Consider the following 22,129-nt stretch of genomic DNA (forward strand, 5'->3'; position numbering starts at 1 on the left):
GCGACACACCCTCTTCTATTCAACCAGGTGTAACTTCTTCTTTTCCGGTGAACTTCCCCACAAGAATGATCTCGAAATCCTATCCAGACTCTTTAAATTCGAAGAAGGCAAAACAATAGAGCTCATGGAGTGAACCGGTATAGAAGAGAGGACTGCCCCTGTCAACGTAACTCTCCCCGCCAAGCTTAGACTCCTACCTTTCCAACCTGCCAACCGAGACGACACTCTCTCCAACACCTCCCCATACGTCGTCTTATTAATCCTCTTGTGAAAGATGGGCATACCTAGATACTTACCAAGATTACTCGTACAAACAATACCGCTATCCGCACTGATTAAACCCTCCATGTCCTGACTGACATTACTAGAGAAAATTATTTTCGACTTTTCCAGGCTGACTTTCTGTCCCGACGCTAAACAAAACGTCTCCAAGACCCGCCTAATCACCTCCACCTGAACAACCGATGCTTCGGCGAACAAGATGAGATCATCGACAAAACATACATGGGAGAGCTTAGGGCCACCCCGCGAAAGACTAATAGGCTTCCACTCCCCTCTTCCAACCGCAGTCTCAATAAGATAACACAACCTCTCAATACACAAAACAAACAAATATGGAGACAGCAGATCTCCCTGTCTCAACCCGCGAGATGGCTTAAACGGTTCCGTCTTCTCTCCATTCCACAACAACGTCATACCCGGACCCGCCACACACTCCATAATCCGAGACGTCCATTCATTAGACAAGTCGGCTACCTCAAGCGTTTCCTTCAAAAAATCCCAACGTATTCGATCATAGGCTTTCTCAAGATCCAGCTTCAACAACATCCAACCCTTCCTGCCTTTCTTACTTCTCATAGAATGCACAACCTCTTGAACTACAACCACATTATCAATACTAAGCCTCTCCGGAATAAAACTAGCCTGGGTCGGACCAATAAGTTTCGAAATAACACTCTTGAGCCGTATCACCATCATTTTCGTTATGATTTTAAATAAAACATTGCACAAACTCAGATGCCTGAATTGTGTTATCCGTTCCGGTTTCGCGACCTTTGGTAACAAGACAATCAAAGCATCGTTCGTCTCCTCTGGCAAAACTCCATTATTAAAAAAAATCCATCACAAACTTCAAAACCGACTCACCCACAACCTCTCAGCAGTCCTGATAAAACACTGGTTGGTATCCATCCGGCCCCGGATCCTTAAATCGTCCCATGCCCTTTACCGCAACTCGAACTTCCTCTGAAGTAAACCGTTTAGTCAGCTCCCCTCTCTCCGCCTGAGTAAACGGCGCAAAACCCTCCCGTGACAATTTTTCCCCGTCCAAATCCACATCCACAAAAGAATACAGTCGCTTGTAATATTCGACAGCTAGCTTCTCTAAATGAACTTTCTCGGAGACCCATCTATCCTCAGCATCCTTTAACATCTCCACCCTATTCCTTCTCCGCCGAATGATTGTTGTAGTGTGAAAAAATCGTGTATTCCTATCACCCAACGCAAGCAATTTCTCTCTTGACTTTTGATACCAAATTGTCTCCTCTTGCTCAAGCACAAAATCAACATTCTTCAAAAGTTGCGCCTCCTTCTCGATCAACGTATCCGAGGGAGAAGCTTCTATGAGCTCTTGCACCTCCTTAAGCTCCGGAACTAATTTTTCCTTGCGATTATTCACATCACCAAAGACTTCTCGATTCCACTTCTTCAAAGTCAACCGCAAATGTGACAACGCCTCTGGAGTCGACAAAGTTGAGTCCCACGACGTTGCCAACAACTCCTTTTTTTTTTTTTTTTTTTTTTGAAAAAATGCCAACAACTCCTTAAAGCTTTATTGAGAATGTTTATTGAGAATGTTTTGAAATTATGAACGTTTGATGTGTTACTTCACAAATCCGTAGGTATAGTATATTTATACAAATCTAAAGTTGATCGCCTAATAATAAAAATTGGAAATGAAGGAATTATCTAACTAGGCAATATACAGATTGGTTAAGAAATTGGAAATGAAGGAATTTCTTATTAACCTTATTTACAACTTATAGGTTAAGAAGTTTAATAATTATTTATATTTTGTGTAAATATATGATACTTACATGCACTGCTTACAAGTTACAAACTTTACAAATTAAATTAAATTAAAATGGAATCATGCATGTTCCGTAAAAAGTTAATAAAATTAAGTAAATAAATAATATTTCCAAGTTATACAGATTAGATTACAACGAAGTTAATGTATTGGAATTTTCTTCTAACATAATTCAGTTTATATATATTGGGAAATTTTTGTCACGTGATGTTACGGGAAATGAACTTCATCGTTTAAGTATCACACTAAGTTTTAAAGCCACGTTACGGGTGGATTTAATTAATATATTTTAATGCAAATTATATATGATTAATGACCTTTGATGAAATATTATCTTATAAAATTTAAATTAGTATTAAGAAAAAAATTCAGATACTCAATTTTTTAAAATATATAAATCAGTTGTATTATAAAATCAAGTCTGATCAAAAATATTATGAATTTAACTCGACGTCAAGATGAGGCGGATCAAACTGGTGACCTCACATATCCTAAACCATTTCTTTAAACCATTTCTTTAACCACCTAAAAAACGAAACAATTTTATAATCATGAATTTATCTCGCTACCACCTATGTTTTCATATTTTTTGTTCAATGTTTTCTTATTATTCATATTCTTTCTTGTCATTTTCATTGTCAAATTTTATGGTAATTGTCATCGTTGTTACTTCTACCGCATGTTTCTTCATTATACCCTTCTTCTTCTTCTTTCTTGTCAACTTTTTCACATTCTTCCACTGAAAAATCTTTTTTTAGACTACCACACTACTTGTTAATCCATCAATCTCGAAGACCAAAAACATTTATTTTCTCATAAATTTGTGCAATTTATGAAGACTAGCATAGTCAACACATGCACCCAATTATTGATATTTTCATCCATATACTTATTTGGTTTTAGTTCCACATATTGAAACTTCTCAAATTAAAATCCTTACTTGCAGAAAAAGTAATATGAACACATGTATAGTTAAAACAATATTTGTTCTTTTCGTCGATCCTTCTTCTTTAAGCTTAAATAACATCAAATCAAGATCTTGCGACGTCAATCCTTCTTTCTTAGACTTAAAAATAAAAATTTTACTGCAAGAATATCAAATCATCTGTAAAGTCATACAAACAAAAAAACATGTTATATAGCTCATAAGAGATATAAACCACAAACGTAGATAAGTGTTAATAAGTGAAATATCTAATTCTTATTGGTTGTTTTAAATCCTCTATGGACACCTTTACCAGTTTATAGCTTCCACTTTTTATAAGTATAGATATAATATTTTAAAATTTCTATGGAAGTTAAGTAATTGTAATATTTTAAAACATTCTATGAAGTTTAAATATTTTTAATATTTGAAACTTTTAAAAGTTTCAAAATTTATAATATCTTAAACTTTTCAAATTTGTAAATTAGAATTCTCTTAAAACCTTTTAAAAGCTAAGAAATTTTTAAAATTTATAAATTATAATATTTCGAAACCTTTTTAAAGCTAAGACTTTTAGAAGTTTCAATATTTGTAATATTTTAAACTTTTAAAATTTAAAAATTATAATATTTAAAATCTTTTTAAAAGCTAAGAACTTTTAAAGGTTTCAATATTTATAATATTTAAATTTTTAAAATTTTTATATATTATATTTTTTTTTTGAAACTTTATAAAGTTTTAATTTGATCAAATAAAAAACTGGATTAAACCGAATAAAATTTTAAAACTTTGGACGCCTGATAAATCAAGCTTTCCTGCTCATTCATTGTTGGAAGCATATTAATCTTATTTATATTAGTTCTGAACCATTGTTTAAAAAATTTCTAGCCTATGTGGGACGTTGTACATAGTTCTTTTATTTCCATAAATTTAAAATTCTTGAAATTTAGAAAATGTTAATGAATGACATGTCCAATCCTGATAGGTTGTTTAAAATAGTTTTTAATAATATTTAATTATGAAATTTAGAAAATGTTAATGAGTGACATGTTAAATCCCGATAGGTTGTTTAAAATCCTATGTGGACGTCTTAAGGAGCTTATAACTTCTACTTTTATTTAGTATGGATTACGTAACAAAACTAATATGTATATCTAATATTTTCCAAAACTAAATAATCTGGTGGTGGCTTAGCTTCAACGATATCCAATTAAAAAGAAGTCATGACGAGTAGCAATTCAAGAAATTAAGTTTTGAGAGCGACAAAATAAAACTAGAAGTTCTTCTCTGATTCAGTGATATCCTATCGGAGCTGGAGCTTCTTTCAGCTCATGACCTTGGTAGTGAATATCCTGCGCAGTTTATACAAACCATTGAAAGAATTAATCATATTTTTAACATATAGTATATAGTATAATTTTCATATATTTACACTACACTTACGGATGCATAGTGGTTAACGTCACGGTGATGCGCCTCATCAGCACGAACCACCATGACGACATCACGAAGCGTGGCGTCAGCTTCAAGCCTCCAGTAATCAATAGCAATAGCCGGTGCGGGAACGTTCTCGATGTTACCATTATCTAATTCCTTGAGAAACTCAGTGTAAGAATGTATTGCTTCTTCCTCAAGGTATCCAACCATACGATGAGCAAATTTGGGAGAGATTAGGTATCCGAGTAAATAAGCGTTGAAGAAAACGCCTTGAACGGCGATCACAAGAGCTCGTTCGTACCATTTGGGTTTAGCTACTTCCATGAATGTCATCAAGTGCATTCTCTCGTTCTCTGCTTCTTCGAGAAGGGCTTTGATCCAACCCCCGCTTTGTTCGAAACGCCTTAGCGATTTGAAGTGCATAAGCATCCCTCCAACCATTCCTGGTACCGCTGCTACCGTCTCTAGCATCATCGCTCGGCATCCGTATCTCCTCTGACTTTTAATCGTTTGGCAAAATTAGTCCATACATACAACTAGGCTCAACTGAAACCTAAGAGCGTACCTGAAAGAAGAGATCGGTAGGCCATCGAAGAGATTTAACCATCCAATAAGCTAACTTGTCCGGTAAAGTGGAAGGAACATGATGCTTCTTCAAATCTATAGTCAGGTCTGCTTTATAAGTCTCCCATGGCTACCATTGTTACACACAAAAAAAAAAAAACATATAAATCAACAAAGAGTAAGTAACGAATACACAAAACATGTATATGTAATGTGCACGTACCCGAAAGCAACTCCATTTCCATTCAGTTCCATCTTCTTTGGTGATTTTTATTGGCTTCACACCCCAATAGCTAACGATTAGCTGCTCCCCTTTGTTACCTTGATCATCAGCCTTGCCCCCGTCTCCCGATCCTTTATTCTCCTCCACGGACGTTTCCTTCTTTTCAAATGTCATCTTGCTGAGATCTCTCACGCATCCCATCGCCGGAGCCCTGAAATTTTTAGCTGGAGCAAGTTGGTGATATAGAGCATTAATTGAAGTCGCCGGCTTTGATGCATCAAGGAGAAATCGACGGAGTACTGTAGTGATCATTTTCGGATTCAAGTGAAATTTTTATGGTTTTTGGAGAATGTAAAACCCTAAATTTTGAGAGGTAGGGGTTTAGAGAAAAGACGACAAAAGGGATTTAACAAGAACAGAGCTGCCTGAATGTGAAGGGTTTAAGTATAGCTGTCGGGTTCGGGTTCAAGTTTGGATTAAAACTAAAATTGTATAAATTGAGTCTTTCATAGCCTTCAGTGTAATCCTTTTCTTTGGCAGATACATCATCCTTTATAGCGAAAGCTTAAAAGTCTTAGAAATCTTCCTTTGAGGTAAACTCTCATTTAGTAAGTAGACATGGAATTTTAGAGAGAACTAGGTTTCGAAAGAAGATATTACATAAACGTCATCTCTTTATCTGTAGGGAAGTAGTGCCCCGTCTTAAAAAAAATTTCGTCCCTAGGCATACAATTCTTTAGGACCCTTTTCAACATAAATTTTCTTTTATTCTTTTTTTCTGGTTCCCATTTCCTTAATATTTTTTTTTATAAAAATTTTGTCCCCTGGCCATTGCCCCTCTCGCCGTAGGTATGAGCCGAGACTGAGTAGTGGAGATGGTACACCAATGCCAAACCCTAGTGCAACAAAGTTTATGTGTGTTTGATTTCGTCATCTTTGTTTATACCAACTGGATGGAATCAGAAAATATCTACAGAGCAATTTCTGTGGTGCAACAAAACTTGACCCCTTTTGCTCGAACTTACATCTTCAAAGTTAATAAATTTGGGTTTTTATAGGTAACAACATGTGTATTAATTGTTCCTGAATATCAAGAGTTTTTATTAATAAAGAGAAGAAACTTTACTAGAGAGATACACGGTGTGAACTGTGAAGGGGCTTAGCAATTTTTATATGACTAAAGTTTGAAAGTTTGTGGGTGTTGTTAGCTTCAATGGCAAGATATTTTGGACTAAAACGTGAACAAGTCATGAAGATTTTTTTCGTCCCAATGAAATTGCTGGCCGTTACGTTACATATCGTTAAGTTGTACTATAAGATTTTTTTTTTTTTAAGCTTTCGTGGACTAGATTGGCTAATTGAACGCTTATAGACATGTGAAACATAAAAAGAGTAAAATGCTTTTGTACCAGACCAAACATAAGATGAAGTAAAAAATGACTTGAGCACATAGGAAAAACAAATAAAACCAAACTTAGAACTCTTTAGTAGTCTTTTTTAACATTAACGGCGTTGTATAAACACCGACTCCAAATCTGAAGGAGGCACAAAGTACTCTATACGAACATTGCTCCGACACTTCAACACCGGTCGACGTTTCCTAGGAGCAGCGGGACATTTCAGTTTCTCCGAAATTGTTGATTCTTTCCTCGTGGGAGTGACACAAATTTCTTCAGCTGAGACTGATTCTTTCCTCGTGGGAGTGACACAAATTTCTTCAGCTGAGACTGATTCTCTCTCTGGCTTTTTGAGTTTCGTCTTCACCGGCTTCAGTGACTCCCGAATCGAAATTTCGGCGAACACCCACTTTTCCCCATCGGTGTCTAATCCTCCGCCAACTTGATGTTTCTTCGATATTCCCATTTATATTAAAAAAAAAAAAGATTGAGAAAAAGGGACGAGGAACAGAGAGACAGTCTTACAAAGTTTTGAAATGAAAAAGAAGATGAAGAAACAAGAAAAGAGAAAGGAAAAAAAAAGAGAGAGATATTTTTCCAATTAGAAGAGGATTGGTACTCATTAGAGACGAGTTTGTTTGGCATTGCAATTTGGTTGCTTCTCAAGAAATTTAATAGAGAACGAAGCTTTCAGAGGAAGATTAGGTGTAAGTAGAGGAAAGGTTAAAATTGGAAATTGATTATGTGTTTTTTTTGCGCGGGAAAATTTCGGTTTATTCTGCACGGTTCGGTTAATCAATTTTTTTTTTGGTTTTCTCGAAAACGCTACTGAAATTAATTGAAAATACATTTGGTTCAGTTCGGTTATCGGTTCTAGCCGAGTCATTCTTTCTATTTGGTAATCCTCTCGTAACTAAAAAGAAATGGGCCAGCATATTTGGGCCTTATGGGGAAAAACCTTTAAAAGTCTTTCTTCATTCTCTCTGCGTGAAGAGGTCAAACGAAAAATATTTCGATTCTGGGGAAAATAATAATTTTCCCGCGTGAAATGAGAGACACACACCGCCCACAAAATTCCAGTATCCCGCTCCGTATTCAGAGATAATAAACTTTACCTCGGCTCCACCGGGAAATATCTAACCATAAAACCTCATTTCTCCTCCGTCGCTTCTCTCTTATCTCGTCTCTCTCTCGATTGCACAGCAGATTACTCTCCGATGGAATCCTCCAGATCTAGATCCGTCTTTGTCGACATCGGACTCAGAGAGCTCAACGGCTTTCGAGGTATATTCTTACATTTTACATACAAATTCGTGCTTCTGTTGGTGTTTCCTGATGTATATCTGAGTTTCGCCCTCTTTGGATTGTACTGATTGATTTTTTTCTTGTTTCCAGTACGGAAGCGACCGTTCTTCCCAGATTCCGAGCTGACTTGCAGAGAATTAACCGGCGTTGCGGTAGAACACGACGGGATTCGAACTCCGCCGTTGGCTGTTTCGTTTTGCAAGGTACGGTCCTAATTCTGCTTCTATTTTGATTTCTCAATGTAGCTAGCTCCAATCCTAGATCTAATTATTCAACCCTCGATGCAACCTCAAACTATGGTTGATTGTGATTTAGGATTAACGATTGTTGTTTAAAACGTATACAGACTAGCCAGAATTCTCAATTATTCGCGGTATCAGATGAAGACGGTCATGTGAGCTTGTTTAATTCCAGTAAGAAGTTTGCCTCTTCTGCAACTCATCAAGAGAATACAGGTCTCGTCTCGTCTCTGTTAAAACCGTAATTTCTTCGGAGCTTAATAGAATACTGATTTGTGATTGTTTAAAATGTGTAGAGAAAGCTAGGTTTCGTGATTGGATTGCTCATTATAACGCTGTGTTTGACATTTCTTGGATCAAGGTGCGTTATATTCCGTTTTAAGTTTCTGAATCATTAATGGAACTAAGTGGAGCTTATTTGATGTTTTACTCATTTGTAAATTTGTTGCAGGGAGATAGTTGTCTTCTGACTGCTTCTGGTGATCAAACTGTAAGTAGTGGTGGTGACTCAATGTTTATTTAATTGACTAGTTTGTGAGGACAAAAATTGTGATACTGACATTTGCAGACGCTTGAATGTAGATTAAAGTGTGGGATGTGGAGGAGAATAAGTGTACTGGTGTTCTTATAGGACATACAGGAACTGTGAAATCGATGTGTCCACATTCAACTAATTCTGGTTTGTTTCTTGCATATATCTCTTTCTTTTTTACTGTTTGATAGTTTTTGTCAAGATATGACTCTAACTCTAGCTGCTTGTAGATCTTCTTGTATCTGGTTCAAGAGATGGATGTTTTGCGCTATGGGATTTAAGATGTAAAAGTAGTTCTTACAAAGAGGAACTTTGTATCAAGTAAGTCCTCGAAACTTAGCTGTGAAGATCTTTTTCGGTTCTTTTCTTATTTAAAACCATCTTGATTGTTTTTCTGGTCTTCATACAGCTCTACTGACATGGTTAAAGGAGCTCATCTATCCCCTCTTTCAAAACGGATCAGACGACGCAAGGTTTTACATCTGCTCATTTGTGTCTCTTCCCTTCTAATCTATTTCTCCTATCTTCTCTGCTTATTTGCTTCATGTTTTTAGGCTGCTTCATCAAGCATTACCTCTGTGCTTTATCTCAAGGACGAGATCACAATTGCCACTGCTGGAGCACCTGATAGGTACTTGCACAACATTTTAGTGGGTTCATATAAAGCTAGTGTAACTTTTTAAAGCATATAGGAATATTGTTTACATCCTTTGTTTTTTTTTTCTGCCATTCTTTTAGTGCCTTGAAATTTTGGGACACAAGAAAGCTGAAAGTTCCTTTTGCTCAAGCATCTCCACAGTCAGACCCAACAAACACTAAGGTAAGCTAAGCTGCATTTTTACTAGTCTGAGATAAGATCACATGTTTGTTCTGAATGGACTTAACCCTCAATCTGACTGAAGGGATGAATTAGGCTAATCTTTATCCTGTTTTTTATTTTTCTTTTTTAATTTGTTCAGGAAAAAGGATTACATGGCATAGTATCCTTGTCTCAGGACTCAAGTGGAACCCTTCTCACAGCATCATGCAAGGACAATAGGTTTGATTTTTATGACTATAACTTCTCTTAGCGAGAGAGTTTTCGTCAAACATTCCAGCTTTAACTTAACAATTTCTCTCTATTTCATCAATTTGTTGCAGAATCTATTTATACAACACGCTGCAGCTTGACAAAGGACCTGTACAATCTTTCTCTGGCTGCCGAATAGATTCTTTTTTCGTAAGGGTAATGCCTTCTTCACAATTCCCCCTTCAATCACACAATTGATTTACTTATACAACATATTTCACCTGCTCACTCACTATCTCAATATTGCTCTGCAGACAATGATTAGTCCTGATGGTGAATATGTTTTGAGCGGTTCAAGCGATGGAAACGCTTACATATGGCAGGTTTGAATCCTTTGTCACTTAGTTTGAACATTCTCTAACAAATCAATTGTTTCAAGACTTATGTATGCTTAAGTAACCATTACAAATCGCAGGTCAATAAGCCTCACGCAGATCCTACACTCTTAAAAGGCCACGACTATGAAGTTACTGCAGTAGATTGGTAAATCAACTTCACCGACCCTCTTCTTTTTTTCTTGAATCAATCATTTCAAAAATAAGAAACAATGAAAACTTAATTCTTTATTCACTTCTTCCAACTAGCTAATAACTAAACTGATGCCAAATCTCTTGTGCAGGTCACCATCAGAGATTGGGAAAGTTGCAACAGCTTCAGATGATTTCACGGTAACAAAACATTTCATATATGTTGATACAAGCAAAAAGGTTAGGATGTTTAGCCTTTTTTACTGACTTCATGTCTGTTCATAATTAGGTACGACTGTGGAACATAGAGAACAACCGCTGTTCGAACGCAAACTCAACAGCATTTGCGCCTAGAGTCAAACGCAGAGTGACCGCATTGTCAAATAGTGAAGCCAAAGAAATACTTGAGATGAACAGAGAAGCTGAGAGTCCCCAAAAGCATTCACTATTATCATCATCATCAGATGATAATCAGTCAATGCCTATCATCGGAACTCCAGAGTCTAAGAAGAAGAAAACATCACCATCATCATCATTGTCATCGTTATCATCATCATCAGAAGAAGATATAATATGCGAGAGATCACCAGAAACCACATTCAGCAGTCCATCCTCTGTACTAAACCCTCCTTCCTCTGTCAAAAGGCGAACCATTAGAGATTATTTTCTTGTCACTCCCTAATCTTAATCTCTTCTTTAATTGATTCTCTTTGTCGCAGTCTGTTGTACAGAAATTGTAAGCCTTATTAGACTCGGGTTAATATCTGAAAATTTAGTATGAAGTTGAAGTATATCAGAAAGTATTAAAATACTTTTGTATGAAAGTTTTGTATGAAGTATAACGCTCAAAGCATCCATTAAGAGATTTGAATTTGATGTCATCGAAGTCCTTAGGAGACATCAGTTTAGCCTCCCATATGTCTTCTTTATTACCACCTTCACATTCTCAAACTCACCTACACATAGATCACTATAAATGCTCCCACAAAAATAGACGATGCACCCTTTCATACCCATTTCTAGATATCTCTCTCACCAAGAGAAACGTGTGTATGATAGTGCCAATATCGTTGCCTCCACATCACAGTACGGCAAAATCATTACCTGAAAAATGACTAATTCGCTACTCCATAGTATAGGATAACTCAGCCATAATTTTATCCTTCATTTATGGATCACATCCCTCAAGAATCAAGATGATAGCACACATTTTGCTTCAACAACCCACATATCATCCTCAACCTCCTCGGCTAGTGGTACAGTTAAATTGATTCTAAAGACCTATATAGCTAGTAGTACTTCTCCGATCCATTTGCTTTTATAAAGCTCCACAATCCTATGAGTTAGATGATAGTATTTTGAATATACATGAGAGTTGCCATTTGAGCTGATAGTAAACAATATCATGTACTCCTCAAAAGTCATCAAACTCAATTACCGTTAACTGTAATAAAGCAGTGATTTTTCTATCTATGTAAATGTCACTTTTTTTTTTGTGAACGTATAATTTATGGTATGACGTTCTAACAAAAAGTAAATTATAAATTCGAAATACCAAAAAACATGTTACAGAAAATGTCATGGCGTAACAATGAAACCATAAGGTCATCCAAACATATCAGAAAATAAACGGAAAAAAAATATTTTATTTTTTCCATTGTTATTTTAAATTTGTTAAAGGGTGCAAATAATTTATAAAAAGACAAATGGAATAACTTTTGTGAAAATAAGATTGACAACCACTAAAACTAATCGTATATTCGTATCTAATGGGTTAGACGTGTATATATATATATATATATATATATATACATCTAATCTATACTGTAATCAGAAAAAGGTGTTTAACAAAAAAAAAAAGAAAGGAACAGAAGAGGTGCATGCCATTAATTAATGAAACAAATTGTGACCAAATAATTGTGCATAATGTAATGATTGTTTGTGGCCATACTAAACACTTGACTTGCAATAATTTCGTCAATATTTTCCCGTATTATACATTTCTTCAACAACCAATCCACAAAGTCCCAACCTATGATTACTAAATCATATAATTAAGGGTTTATAATAACTAGAGATCAAGCTATATTTAAATTAATAAGTAGTGTATGCTATATATATACGTACTAACATTTTGACAGTTTAGTTAGTTTTCTTATACATATAACTTACCAGATTATAAATATAATTAAGAGAAAAAAAAGATAAGATAAGAATCGAGCAAGAAGTTATTATGCATGTTATCCCAATTGTCCAATTGATATATATATATATATATATATATATATATATATATATATATATATATATATATAGCATAGCATACCGACTTCAAGTTTTATTAGGAGGACTTCAAGGTGCATGCATATATACACATGGATTGTTTTTAAGTAGATTACATAATTAATTATATCGACGACCCACATTAGCTTATTGTTTACATTAGACGATAAGAGATTACTATATTTTTTATTCGCCATTCGCCAAGGCCCAATTTTAGATCTATAGGGATATTTTTGTATGCATGCGTATTCAAGTGCTTCTTTTTTTTTTTCTTTTTCTTTTCGATCTGAATTTTTCTTTTCATATTTTCATATTATTTCATACTTTCTTGTATAGATATGTGCATATCTGTATATACACATTAAATCTAATTAGGAAATACGTAAGTATCGTTGTTATAGAAAATTAAATACATAAAGTGATGCTTGCCAATGATTGATTATCTTCTCTAATCATTGGTATAATCTACGCACATGCTATACCAAATATTGCACTTTGAAGCATGTATATGTTTATGGAAACAATAATGCATTGGTATCATTTTTTTGTATCAACTACTTTGTTTGGTATATCTTTTAGGTTTTAGTTTGTTTAAATGATTGGGGTTGTCATCTAGCTGAGGAAGATTATGCATAATGACGGTATAGTTTAAAGAAGAATTTGTTTTCACAAAATTTTGGTTTATTACTATAGATAATTTATTTGGATTTAAGCATGTGGCTCAGCCATCATCATGGGTATGCCAAAAAATTGGATGAACGCATCAAATAATTAATTAATTAAAAATGTAAAAGTTAATAATTATATTTCCAGAAAGATAAACAGTGAATTCAAGAGGGGTTATATGTTAACAGTTAAATTCAATCAAGCAAAACGACAGTACACATGTCGGATTTGCTCAGATCCTCAATAGTTCTGATATGATGTCTTTGTAAGTTTGTATCCGAAAACCTTCTGAATTTAAATTATAACAGTATATTAAGAAGTGGAACAAAGACTTCACAAACAGTATTTTTCTTACGGTCCAATAATAAACCGTAAAAGGTCAAAAAGTAAATTAAAAATTGTACCTTAAGCTGAAGAATCTACATCGGTCGAAGAGCTATGCAAGTTTTCGTTTTCATTCAAGAAAGCATCATATGTATTTATTATTAGACATTTATGTTTCCTCATTTGTTGAATAATAGCTTACTAATTTAGGTTTATTATTGGGTTCCTCGTTGATTTCTTAATTAAACATGGTCCTAAGGGCTATTCAAATGTACTCCCTCCCTCGTCCTAGTATATATTGATGTTTAAGAACTTTCACTCGAATTAATATTGAATACAATCTTTTTTTTTGTGTGATAAAAATAATATATTTACAATTTTTAGTTATTTCTTGAAATTTACAAATTATTAACACTAATTAGTTAAAATGTATTATTATTATTTTTTTTTTTTTTGTAGAATAAGGATTAAATTATAAGAAAACGTTTTATAGGAACGCAAAGTATCTACCATAATTTGAAAAATTGAAAGTATATATTAGTTTACTTCTAATCACTTGATTTTGCCATATTAACAAGAAATATTTTCTTATAATCTTATTATATAAACCTTGGTTTCCAAAGTTAGTAACTCACCAGATCGTGACACGTGTTAATTTTAACGATCAGAGATCAAAATTAAAAATTTACCAGATCACGTGTCAATTTTAACGATTAAATATCAAAATTAGAAACTCATCAGATTGTGACACATATCAATTTTAACGATCAGAAATCACAGTTTTCAAATTTGGTAAAAAAAAACATAATACAATTGTAATATTATTATATTAAAAAAACAACTAAAATAAATATACTATGTGCCATCCATATCAAAGTTTCACTGTTACAAAGATTCTCAACCACTACATGGTATAATTATATACTACATGGTAAAATAAATATACTATGTGTCATCCATATTTGGTCATATAATTATACTATATAACCTAGCACATTAAATTTTATGTCTTTGTTTGCACAAAAAAAAAATTATATCTCTATGGTTAGCTAATTTTGAACACTAAACTCACATGCGAAGAAAACAAAGATCATAAAGAACCGACTGGCAGTCTTAGGAAAAAAGCTTGAACTGAAGTCTGAACTAATCTTTTTATTATATTAAAATTTTATTATATAAAGTTGGGTTTTCAAATTAGCCACATGTCAAGTATATTGACGAGATGTTGACACGTGTCAAAATTATTCTTTTTCAAAACAGCTAATTAAGAAAATAACATTAAATCTAAATAAATTTTACATGTTTATATCTAAAAAAAATTTCTAAATCAACAAAGAAAATTAACAAAAATAATCTATTTTCTATTGTACGCTAATTATCTTATATGTGATTTCTCAATAAGATTTTGACATGTATAAACAAAAAAGTAATTCACTAAGCATGTATATTATTATTAATAAATAAATAGTGAATAACAAATTTAAAAAGAATAACATAAGTTATGTCAAAAGAATTATTGTTTTTGAAACATAATAAGACACCTAATTAAGAAAATAACATTATATCTACATAACATTACATGTTTATATCAAAAATTTTGATCTTTGATTTTTTTTTCTAATATAATTTTGCCGATCTATTGTGTGGGTCTTTGATTCGTGCGGGTTTTTCGATGGAAGCTATAAAATGCAATGAAATGAAATCGAAGTATATAATGCCCGCTAATTTAATCGAGGATGGAGACACTAATGGAGGTTCCAAAAGTTATTCTACAGTTAGTAGCATTATAAGTTTGGAAGATAAGTCGGTGGTTAATGTTTCTGGTCAAAATTTAGAGTTTTCTTTTCTAAATAATGTTGATGATTCTGGTACTGAAACAAGAGCTGCTTGATCGAGTTATTGAGAAGAGGTTTCAAATTTGGGAAGTTGGAACGATATACCATTTTAAAATTGGTTTCTAACCGGATTTATGTGGTTTTCTATCAGATTAGGTTCGTAAACCGTTTAAACCAGGTATATGGAGAAATATATGAAAACTTTTGATTCGAGTAAAAATAAATTGAGAATTTATGATTCGAGAATATTTGAGACGAGGTCATAACTTTAAGTTGTTTTGGTACAATTGGATACTTCTGAAGAGTAAATAGGTCGTTGATCCTTAACGTGATTATGACATATGTCATGTTTTGGATTGTATATAAAGTTTCTATTTTGTATATCTGAATTATCTAAGACTTATATATACCATCATGATTATAATTTCAAATTTTTATTTTTATTATATTATATTAAATTTCTTTCAATTTCTCAACTTTTATTAGGTTAATCATAAAATCATTGTAATCGAGTAGATAATTTTCACCAGTTGTTCATCCAATATCTTTGGAGTAAAAAAAACTTCATGGTTAAAGAAACTATGTCACAAAACAAATTTAGTAATTATAAGAACTATAATTATGCCAAAATGAAAGTAAAACAACATCAAATTTGTTTAATTTGTTTAGAAGACATTTTATAGGTGGTGGTAAAGAGCATACTATAACAATAAAATAATTTTGAGTGTAAGAATATATTTTTAATGGTAAAACATAGAGTAAAATTGTATGTGGTTACTTATTAGATGTTGCTTTGATGAATTTGTTGCATGTAAAATATTTTGTGAATAAGTTCTGAAACGTTTTTGAAATTTGACAATAATAAGATTTGTAATGATAAGTATTTGGCAAAAGTTTTAGTGGGATATAATTTAGCTTTAAATTAAATTATTGTAATAATTGTTATAATATATTAAAAATAGATAAATATAAATAAATGTATGAAGGTAAATACAAACTTAAATTATTTATATATTTACTTTAAAAAATAAAATTTCATTATATATTTTTTAAAAATTGTTTAAAGTTTTGAATTTATTTTTTTCAACAATTTTTAAACCCACACATTATACGGGTCCTTGTCTAACTTAATCGAAAATATGTTACATACTAAATATATTATTTACTGAAAGCAAGTGAATGGAGTCAAATTTGCGAGGGTCAGAGATACTGCTTTTTTTTTTTTTTTGGGTTCAACTAAATACTCCTTTTTAATTCACTATTTTAGGTCCTCAATTAATTGAGGCCAATTTGTCCTTTTGTAATCTCATTATATTCATCTTCTTTCTCTTTCTCATACCACCAAAAATGCCTTTTGCCCCCCTCTCTCTCTATCTCTAAACAATGTCTCCTCTTTATCTTTCTAACTTTCCCCTTAGAGAGACTCGTCTTTCTCTCCAACTAGGGTTTCCTCTCTGAACACAACAAATAATTCCCAATAATTGCCAATCTTCTTGAGGATTTTTTTCATTTCCCCTTCTAATAAATAATACCCAAGAGAGAAACAAAGAAGAGATCAAACCTTTTCAGGAAGATATATATCAAGGAGAGAACTTTTCTTGTTGCTCCATTTAAAGGTAAGACCACGATTATTTCATTCTACGCAGCCAATTCACAAACATTAGCAATATAGATATATCATATATGTATATACACGTTTACTTTTACGTTCATTGGTTATATAAACTGACGAGAGTTTGGATCTTAAACTTCCAAGTTATAAATTGGACGACCTTAATTTACTTTTCATAGAAAGTGGATCTGGATTTTGTGACTTCTTATATATAGTGAAGTAAGCATACTGAAACAGACGCGTAAAGATGTAATAAAGCTAATTTAACTCGGTCATAGATTCGTTATAAAAGCTATATATATGTATATATACCTGTTGTATATATAGATGTGGAGAACTCAGAGTCAGGGAGACAGAGAGTGTTGTGAGGATAAAGTCAGGAAATCTGCTAAACTAAATGGCAAGAACAAAAAATGTATGGTCAATACTCAATAGTCTTTAGTTTCTTCAAGTTTAAAGAAAATTATTATTCAACCATTTCCAAGAAATGTTTTCCAACTTTTCATTGTTTTTTTTTCAAAACTAGATTTGATGGCACATAAATAAAGCCATGTTCTTAACAAAAACAAAACTAGATAGAGTATATATAATACTACGAAATTATACATATATATTCCTCAAAAATTCTTATGAAAATTTTCATATTTTGAATCGAAGGTCAAATTAAATAAGAACAAGTTGTTTTCTTGTTCTAAGTCAACCAATATATATATACTAGAAAATGCAAAGCAGTTTGAGATACCTTCAATTCATAGCGACATTCATTTGGAGAAGAAATGTACGTTTCTTTCTTATGTGTAATGTAGCTAAACAACTAATTATACAACTTCTCATAATTAATCATATTGTGTGTAAGATACATATGTAGTATGTTTAGTATTATTGATTAGTCTCAGTTCCCAATCTTATAATATGTAAAATTATTGTTTAGAAATGCGTGTCTTGGATTTATGTATATATTTGTTTGAAATATAGTTTTCTTGGAATACATATTTATATGGTTACGAATAATGACAATTAAGGATAAGAAGATCGGAACATCATACGAGGACTCGTAACTAGTTATATGATGATAATATTACTTCTAGTTACCATTCTTACGATATTACATCGTACGTCTTGTAACCAATTGTATTGATGATGGGACAAGTATTGCTAGCTACCAGCACAAAATAGAAAACAAAATTTCGAAAATGTATAAATTTTAAAATGTGTACGTAGAAATATATACGTAAACATATTGTATATATCAATATGGATGTCGAACTACACAAATTCTCTAGAGGGAACATCGATATTGTAACCTCGATATGTATATATACAAGGAGAAGAGACTCTAGAGAATTACAAGATCGATGTGGATCAAAGTTAATATCAATCGCATGTGATTAAATCGTTTTGTTTCATTTTTGCAACTGAAGAATCAGGGGATATATACACAAATATGTCGAACTACACAAATTCACCGTGTGCAGCATGCAAATTCCTCCGGCGTAAATGCACATCAGACTGCGTATTCGCACCCTATTTTCCGCCGGAGGAACCTACAAAGTTTGCGAACGTCCACCGGATATTCGGGGCAAGTAATGTGAGCAAGATCCTTCAAGAAGTGGCTCCGCATCAGCGGGAAGACGCGGTGAACTCGCTGGCTTACGAGGCGGAGGCAAGGCTTAAAGATCCAGTGTATGGCTGCGTTGGGGCGATCTCGGTGCTCCAGAGACAGGTCTTGAGGTTGCAAAGGGAACTAGAGGAGACAAATGCTGATCTCATGAGGTACGCTAGTTGTCTTGGTGGTGAAACGAAGTCGGCCTATGGTGGGCGCAGAGGTTGAATGGTCAACGGGGGTTGATATATTAATCATCATCACTCTCTGAGAGAATTAGCGGCGGAGAAGTATAAAGAGAGAATGGATGGTTGATGTGATGGAAGTGATGAGGATATCTTCGTATGTATATATGTATATATATGTCTATGGGGACATGCATGTATATATGTATGTGTACGTATGTTTTGCATGTATTTAAATTATGCGTATGTGTAATTTAACTTGTAATTTTCTTTCATGGGATGTCAAGAAATATTTTTGATGATGTTGAATAAGCAATAACTATCCCTTTCTCTTGCTCCTATCTCCATATATAACTCTCCTTTAACTTGATTTCGACGACCAACCATTTCAATCATATTAAATCATCTCATAGTTAGCTGGATAGGAAATAAGTGTGTGTACACATATTTCATTGTTAGCATCTTATAAACTTACATTCAACGATTGTGATTTTTATGCCAATGATGCAATATTAATATTGAATTTAGTATGATATTGCAAAAGAATAAATTTTCATGTCGACAGTTTCTAATAAACTCATAGGAATGTAGGCTAATAATTGGTTGTTTGATTACACACACTAGTCACTGGTCACAAACATAAAGTTGCTAATATTCTACGTTAGTTCAGTGATTTTAACATTTGTCGACTTGAGAAAATGTTTGACAACGCTTTAAATAATTAAATCTCGATTGCTAAACATCAAATTATTTAGGCACATGTTTTCATAGGGAATCTCTTTTTAAAGTCGGTTCTTTTTCTATTTTATCACATTTGGCTGCGAACTAACAACCACATATCTATGTATACATACAAATCAACTAATCTTGTCAAAAGAAACAAACATTAATAATCTAGTTTTTCTTTTCGATAATTAAGATATATCAATACTGATTCCTAAATAATTTTTAAGATTGGGTATGATACCCAAATAATTTGTTAAACCAAAAGTTTAGAGGTATTGATGTATCTAAAGATACTATATAGTTTGAGTATTTTGACTATATGAAAATCTGATAGTGCTCTATTTTTTTTAATCAGTTCCGGGTTCTCTGAATAACATTATCAAAATCAATTTAGGTTATTGTATACGAAAATTGTTTAATCTTTCCCAATCAGTTTCGTAATGTTTATACTTTATACTAAAAAATTCTGTTTTAAAATCATTATAACTTAACACTATGAAATAATTAAATTAATAATATATAGCTACATTTCATAAAACTAGTTTCAGTTCATCTTTGTGTGATCTCTGTTTAATTAATTCGCTGTAAGGTCCTCTAATTACCTCTTCTCTTACACTGTATATTTACTGTCTAACGATACAATTTTTTATAACAATTTTTTTTGATTGATACTTTTTAATAGCAATAGTAAATAGTAATAATTGTATTGTTCATTTCGTCATCAATAAAAACAAAACTATTATTAAACTTAAACTGGTTATCCTATCAATCATTTTCAACTTTCTAAATTATTCTATCATTTTTATCGTTTATGTTAAACCTTTTTATTCGTGTTGCATTTTTTTTTCCTTTTACCGCTTCTATCAACCAATTTTTTTCCTTTGTTCATTCATCCGTTACAAGACAACTGACAACTTACAAGGAACTACAAGTCTACGATCTATTCGTTGCGCAAAGAAAAGACCAGATGACACATCATATATACTCCTTACATCAGTAGTGCTTGGAGACGGAAAACTTTAAAAGGAATCATTTGAGCTATTTTAACACGGATCTAGTCGAATGTATAATGGTATTATTTATATTCAATGTTTATATATGTGAATGCAATTATATATACTGACATATACATATACTACATACATGCCATGTATTTATTTGACTTCCATGCGTGGATTTACATGTCGACAATAAGGACACGGGGATTCAAGATCTGTGTTCAGACAGGACATGAGTCAGTTTCAGAAACAGTAACTAAAGGTACATTCAAATTATTTAACTCTTTTTAAATAACATTTAATTTAATTTATCACACACTATCACCATCTACTGCAGGAATATGATTGTTTTGCCATGTGATATATCATATCATATTGTACTCATCTGAAGACTTTTCCTCAGTTATTCCCTCCCATCTCCATCATTCTCGCTTAAATCTCTCTTACTTTTTTTATTTTTTATTTTTTATCATACTATACCAATAGCCATGACATGGAGTTTATGAGTTTGTGCTAAAGATGTTATTGTGTCGCTATACTTGCGCTTCAAATCCACATACGTGTTGTTGATTAAGAAGAACTAAACAACGATATATTTTCGAACCTTTTCCATATCTTTATGCAATTAACTTACGTTAACTCCTTTTTCTTACAATCAAACTTTTCAAATTATATATTCAAGAACTTGACTTGTGGCCATATAATAATCCAGAGAAACGATTATACTAATGTCCCCATCCACAGAAACCTACTGTTTTAGTACTTGCGATTTAAGCCATAGACATAACTTTTTCATAGGTTGAATCCAATTTTGAAATTAATCTCATCAACAAAAAAGGTGGAATAGCACACAAAGAAAACGTAAATGGGCCAGTTTGTAGACCAAGAGAAAGTGAGTGAGAGAGAGAGAGAGTTTGTCCTCTCGTTATCAAGTAGCAGTGGAACACCACTAAGCCGCCCAATAGCTTCTAATCAAAATAGAAAGGTCCAATAACAGAAACAAATGAAAAAGCCTTGTTCTATGGACGTCGTCGTTTTTCTCCTGTCGGAATTGATTGATTCGATTATTTTTTCAGTTTTTCTTTATCTTTGATTAGACCTCTGTGTTTGTCCAAAAAAAAGAAAAAGATTAGACCTCTGTAAGAAAAAGTGTACACTACTAAATAGTAAATAATACTAACCAAAGCCACCATAGTGGTGTGTGCTCGTGTGTTCTAAAAAAGCGATCGATCAACCCATTCTGTTCTTCGGTATAGTATATATACAAAAAAAAATAATAAAAAACGTATATAATATAATAACATCGACAAAAAAAAATGTATTTTGTTCCACCACAGTTCCTGACATAAATGCCAACTCGTTTAAATGTGAAAATCATGTTGGTAATTGTTATTAATATTTTTATTTGTAACCAGCATAATAACTCGGTATAGTTGTATTTGTATACATAAACATAGTTCATGGCAACATAACCATCAAACATTAGTGACATTATTAAGTTTTCTTAGAATTCTAGACACACGAAAAACGTTTTAAAGCAATCATAGCATCGATCGACGTATACATCACACAACGTGAAAATCTATTTATAATTTTTTCATGGATACACAACAAACCATGCACTAGTGAAAGAGAAATGATCAGTTATAT

The 22,129-nt window shown here is 32.8% G+C and overlaps 3 protein-coding genes and 1 pseudogene across 3 annotated transcripts; 2 read left to right on the plus strand and 2 right to left on the minus strand.

The window, feature by feature from the left end:
- Positions 1–4,306: 4,306 nt before the first annotated feature.
- On the minus strand, positions 4,307–5,550 carry LOC104780006 (ubiquinol oxidase 1c, mitochondrial-like). Its single transcript, XM_010504464.2, has 4 exons — positions 5,239–5,550; positions 5,017–5,145; positions 4,458–4,946; positions 4,307–4,366 (listed from the first exon to the last, which is right to left on the minus strand). Exons 1-4 carry the CDS (start codon positions 5,548–5,550, stop codon positions 4,307–4,309), a joined length of 990 nt encoding a protein of 329 aa, XP_010502766.1.
- A 1,070-nt stretch (positions 5,551–6,620) lies between these two features.
- Positions 6,621–7,262, minus strand: LOC104780007 (cyclin-dependent protein kinase inhibitor SMR7 pseudogene; annotated as a pseudogene).
- A 362-nt stretch (positions 7,263–7,624) lies between these two features.
- Positions 7,625–11,128, plus strand: LOC104780008 (uncharacterized). Its single transcript, XM_010504467.3, has 16 exons — positions 7,625–7,919; positions 8,031–8,143; positions 8,287–8,395; positions 8,476–8,540; positions 8,631–8,669; positions 8,762–8,858; positions 8,942–9,032; positions 9,121–9,184; positions 9,266–9,342; positions 9,450–9,531; positions 9,671–9,750; positions 9,852–9,936; positions 10,035–10,103; positions 10,196–10,263; positions 10,400–10,448; positions 10,537–11,128. The coding sequence occupies exons 1-16, from the start codon at positions 7,853–7,855 to the stop codon at positions 10,927–10,929; spliced, it is 1,548 nt and encodes a 515-aa protein (XP_010502769.1). The 5' UTR covers positions 7,625–7,852; the 3' UTR covers positions 10,930–11,128.
- A 5,701-nt stretch (positions 11,129–16,829) lies between these two features.
- Positions 16,830–19,089, plus strand: LOC104780009 (LOB domain-containing protein 25). The gene is made up of 2 exons (XM_010504468.3): positions 16,830–16,971; positions 18,389–19,089. Exon 2 carries the CDS (start codon positions 18,412–18,414, stop codon positions 18,796–18,798), a length of 387 nt encoding a protein of 128 aa, XP_010502770.2. The 5' UTR covers positions 16,830–16,971; positions 18,389–18,411; the 3' UTR covers positions 18,799–19,089.
- The last annotated feature ends 3,040 nt before the right edge of the window (positions 19,090–22,129 follow it).

This window comes from Camelina sativa, chromosome 4 (assembly GCF_030686135.1).
Source record: "Camelina sativa cultivar CO46 ecotype springtype chromosome 4, ASM3068613v1".
Taxonomy (NCBI): Eukaryota; Viridiplantae; Streptophyta; class Magnoliopsida; order Brassicales; family Brassicaceae; genus Camelina; species Camelina sativa.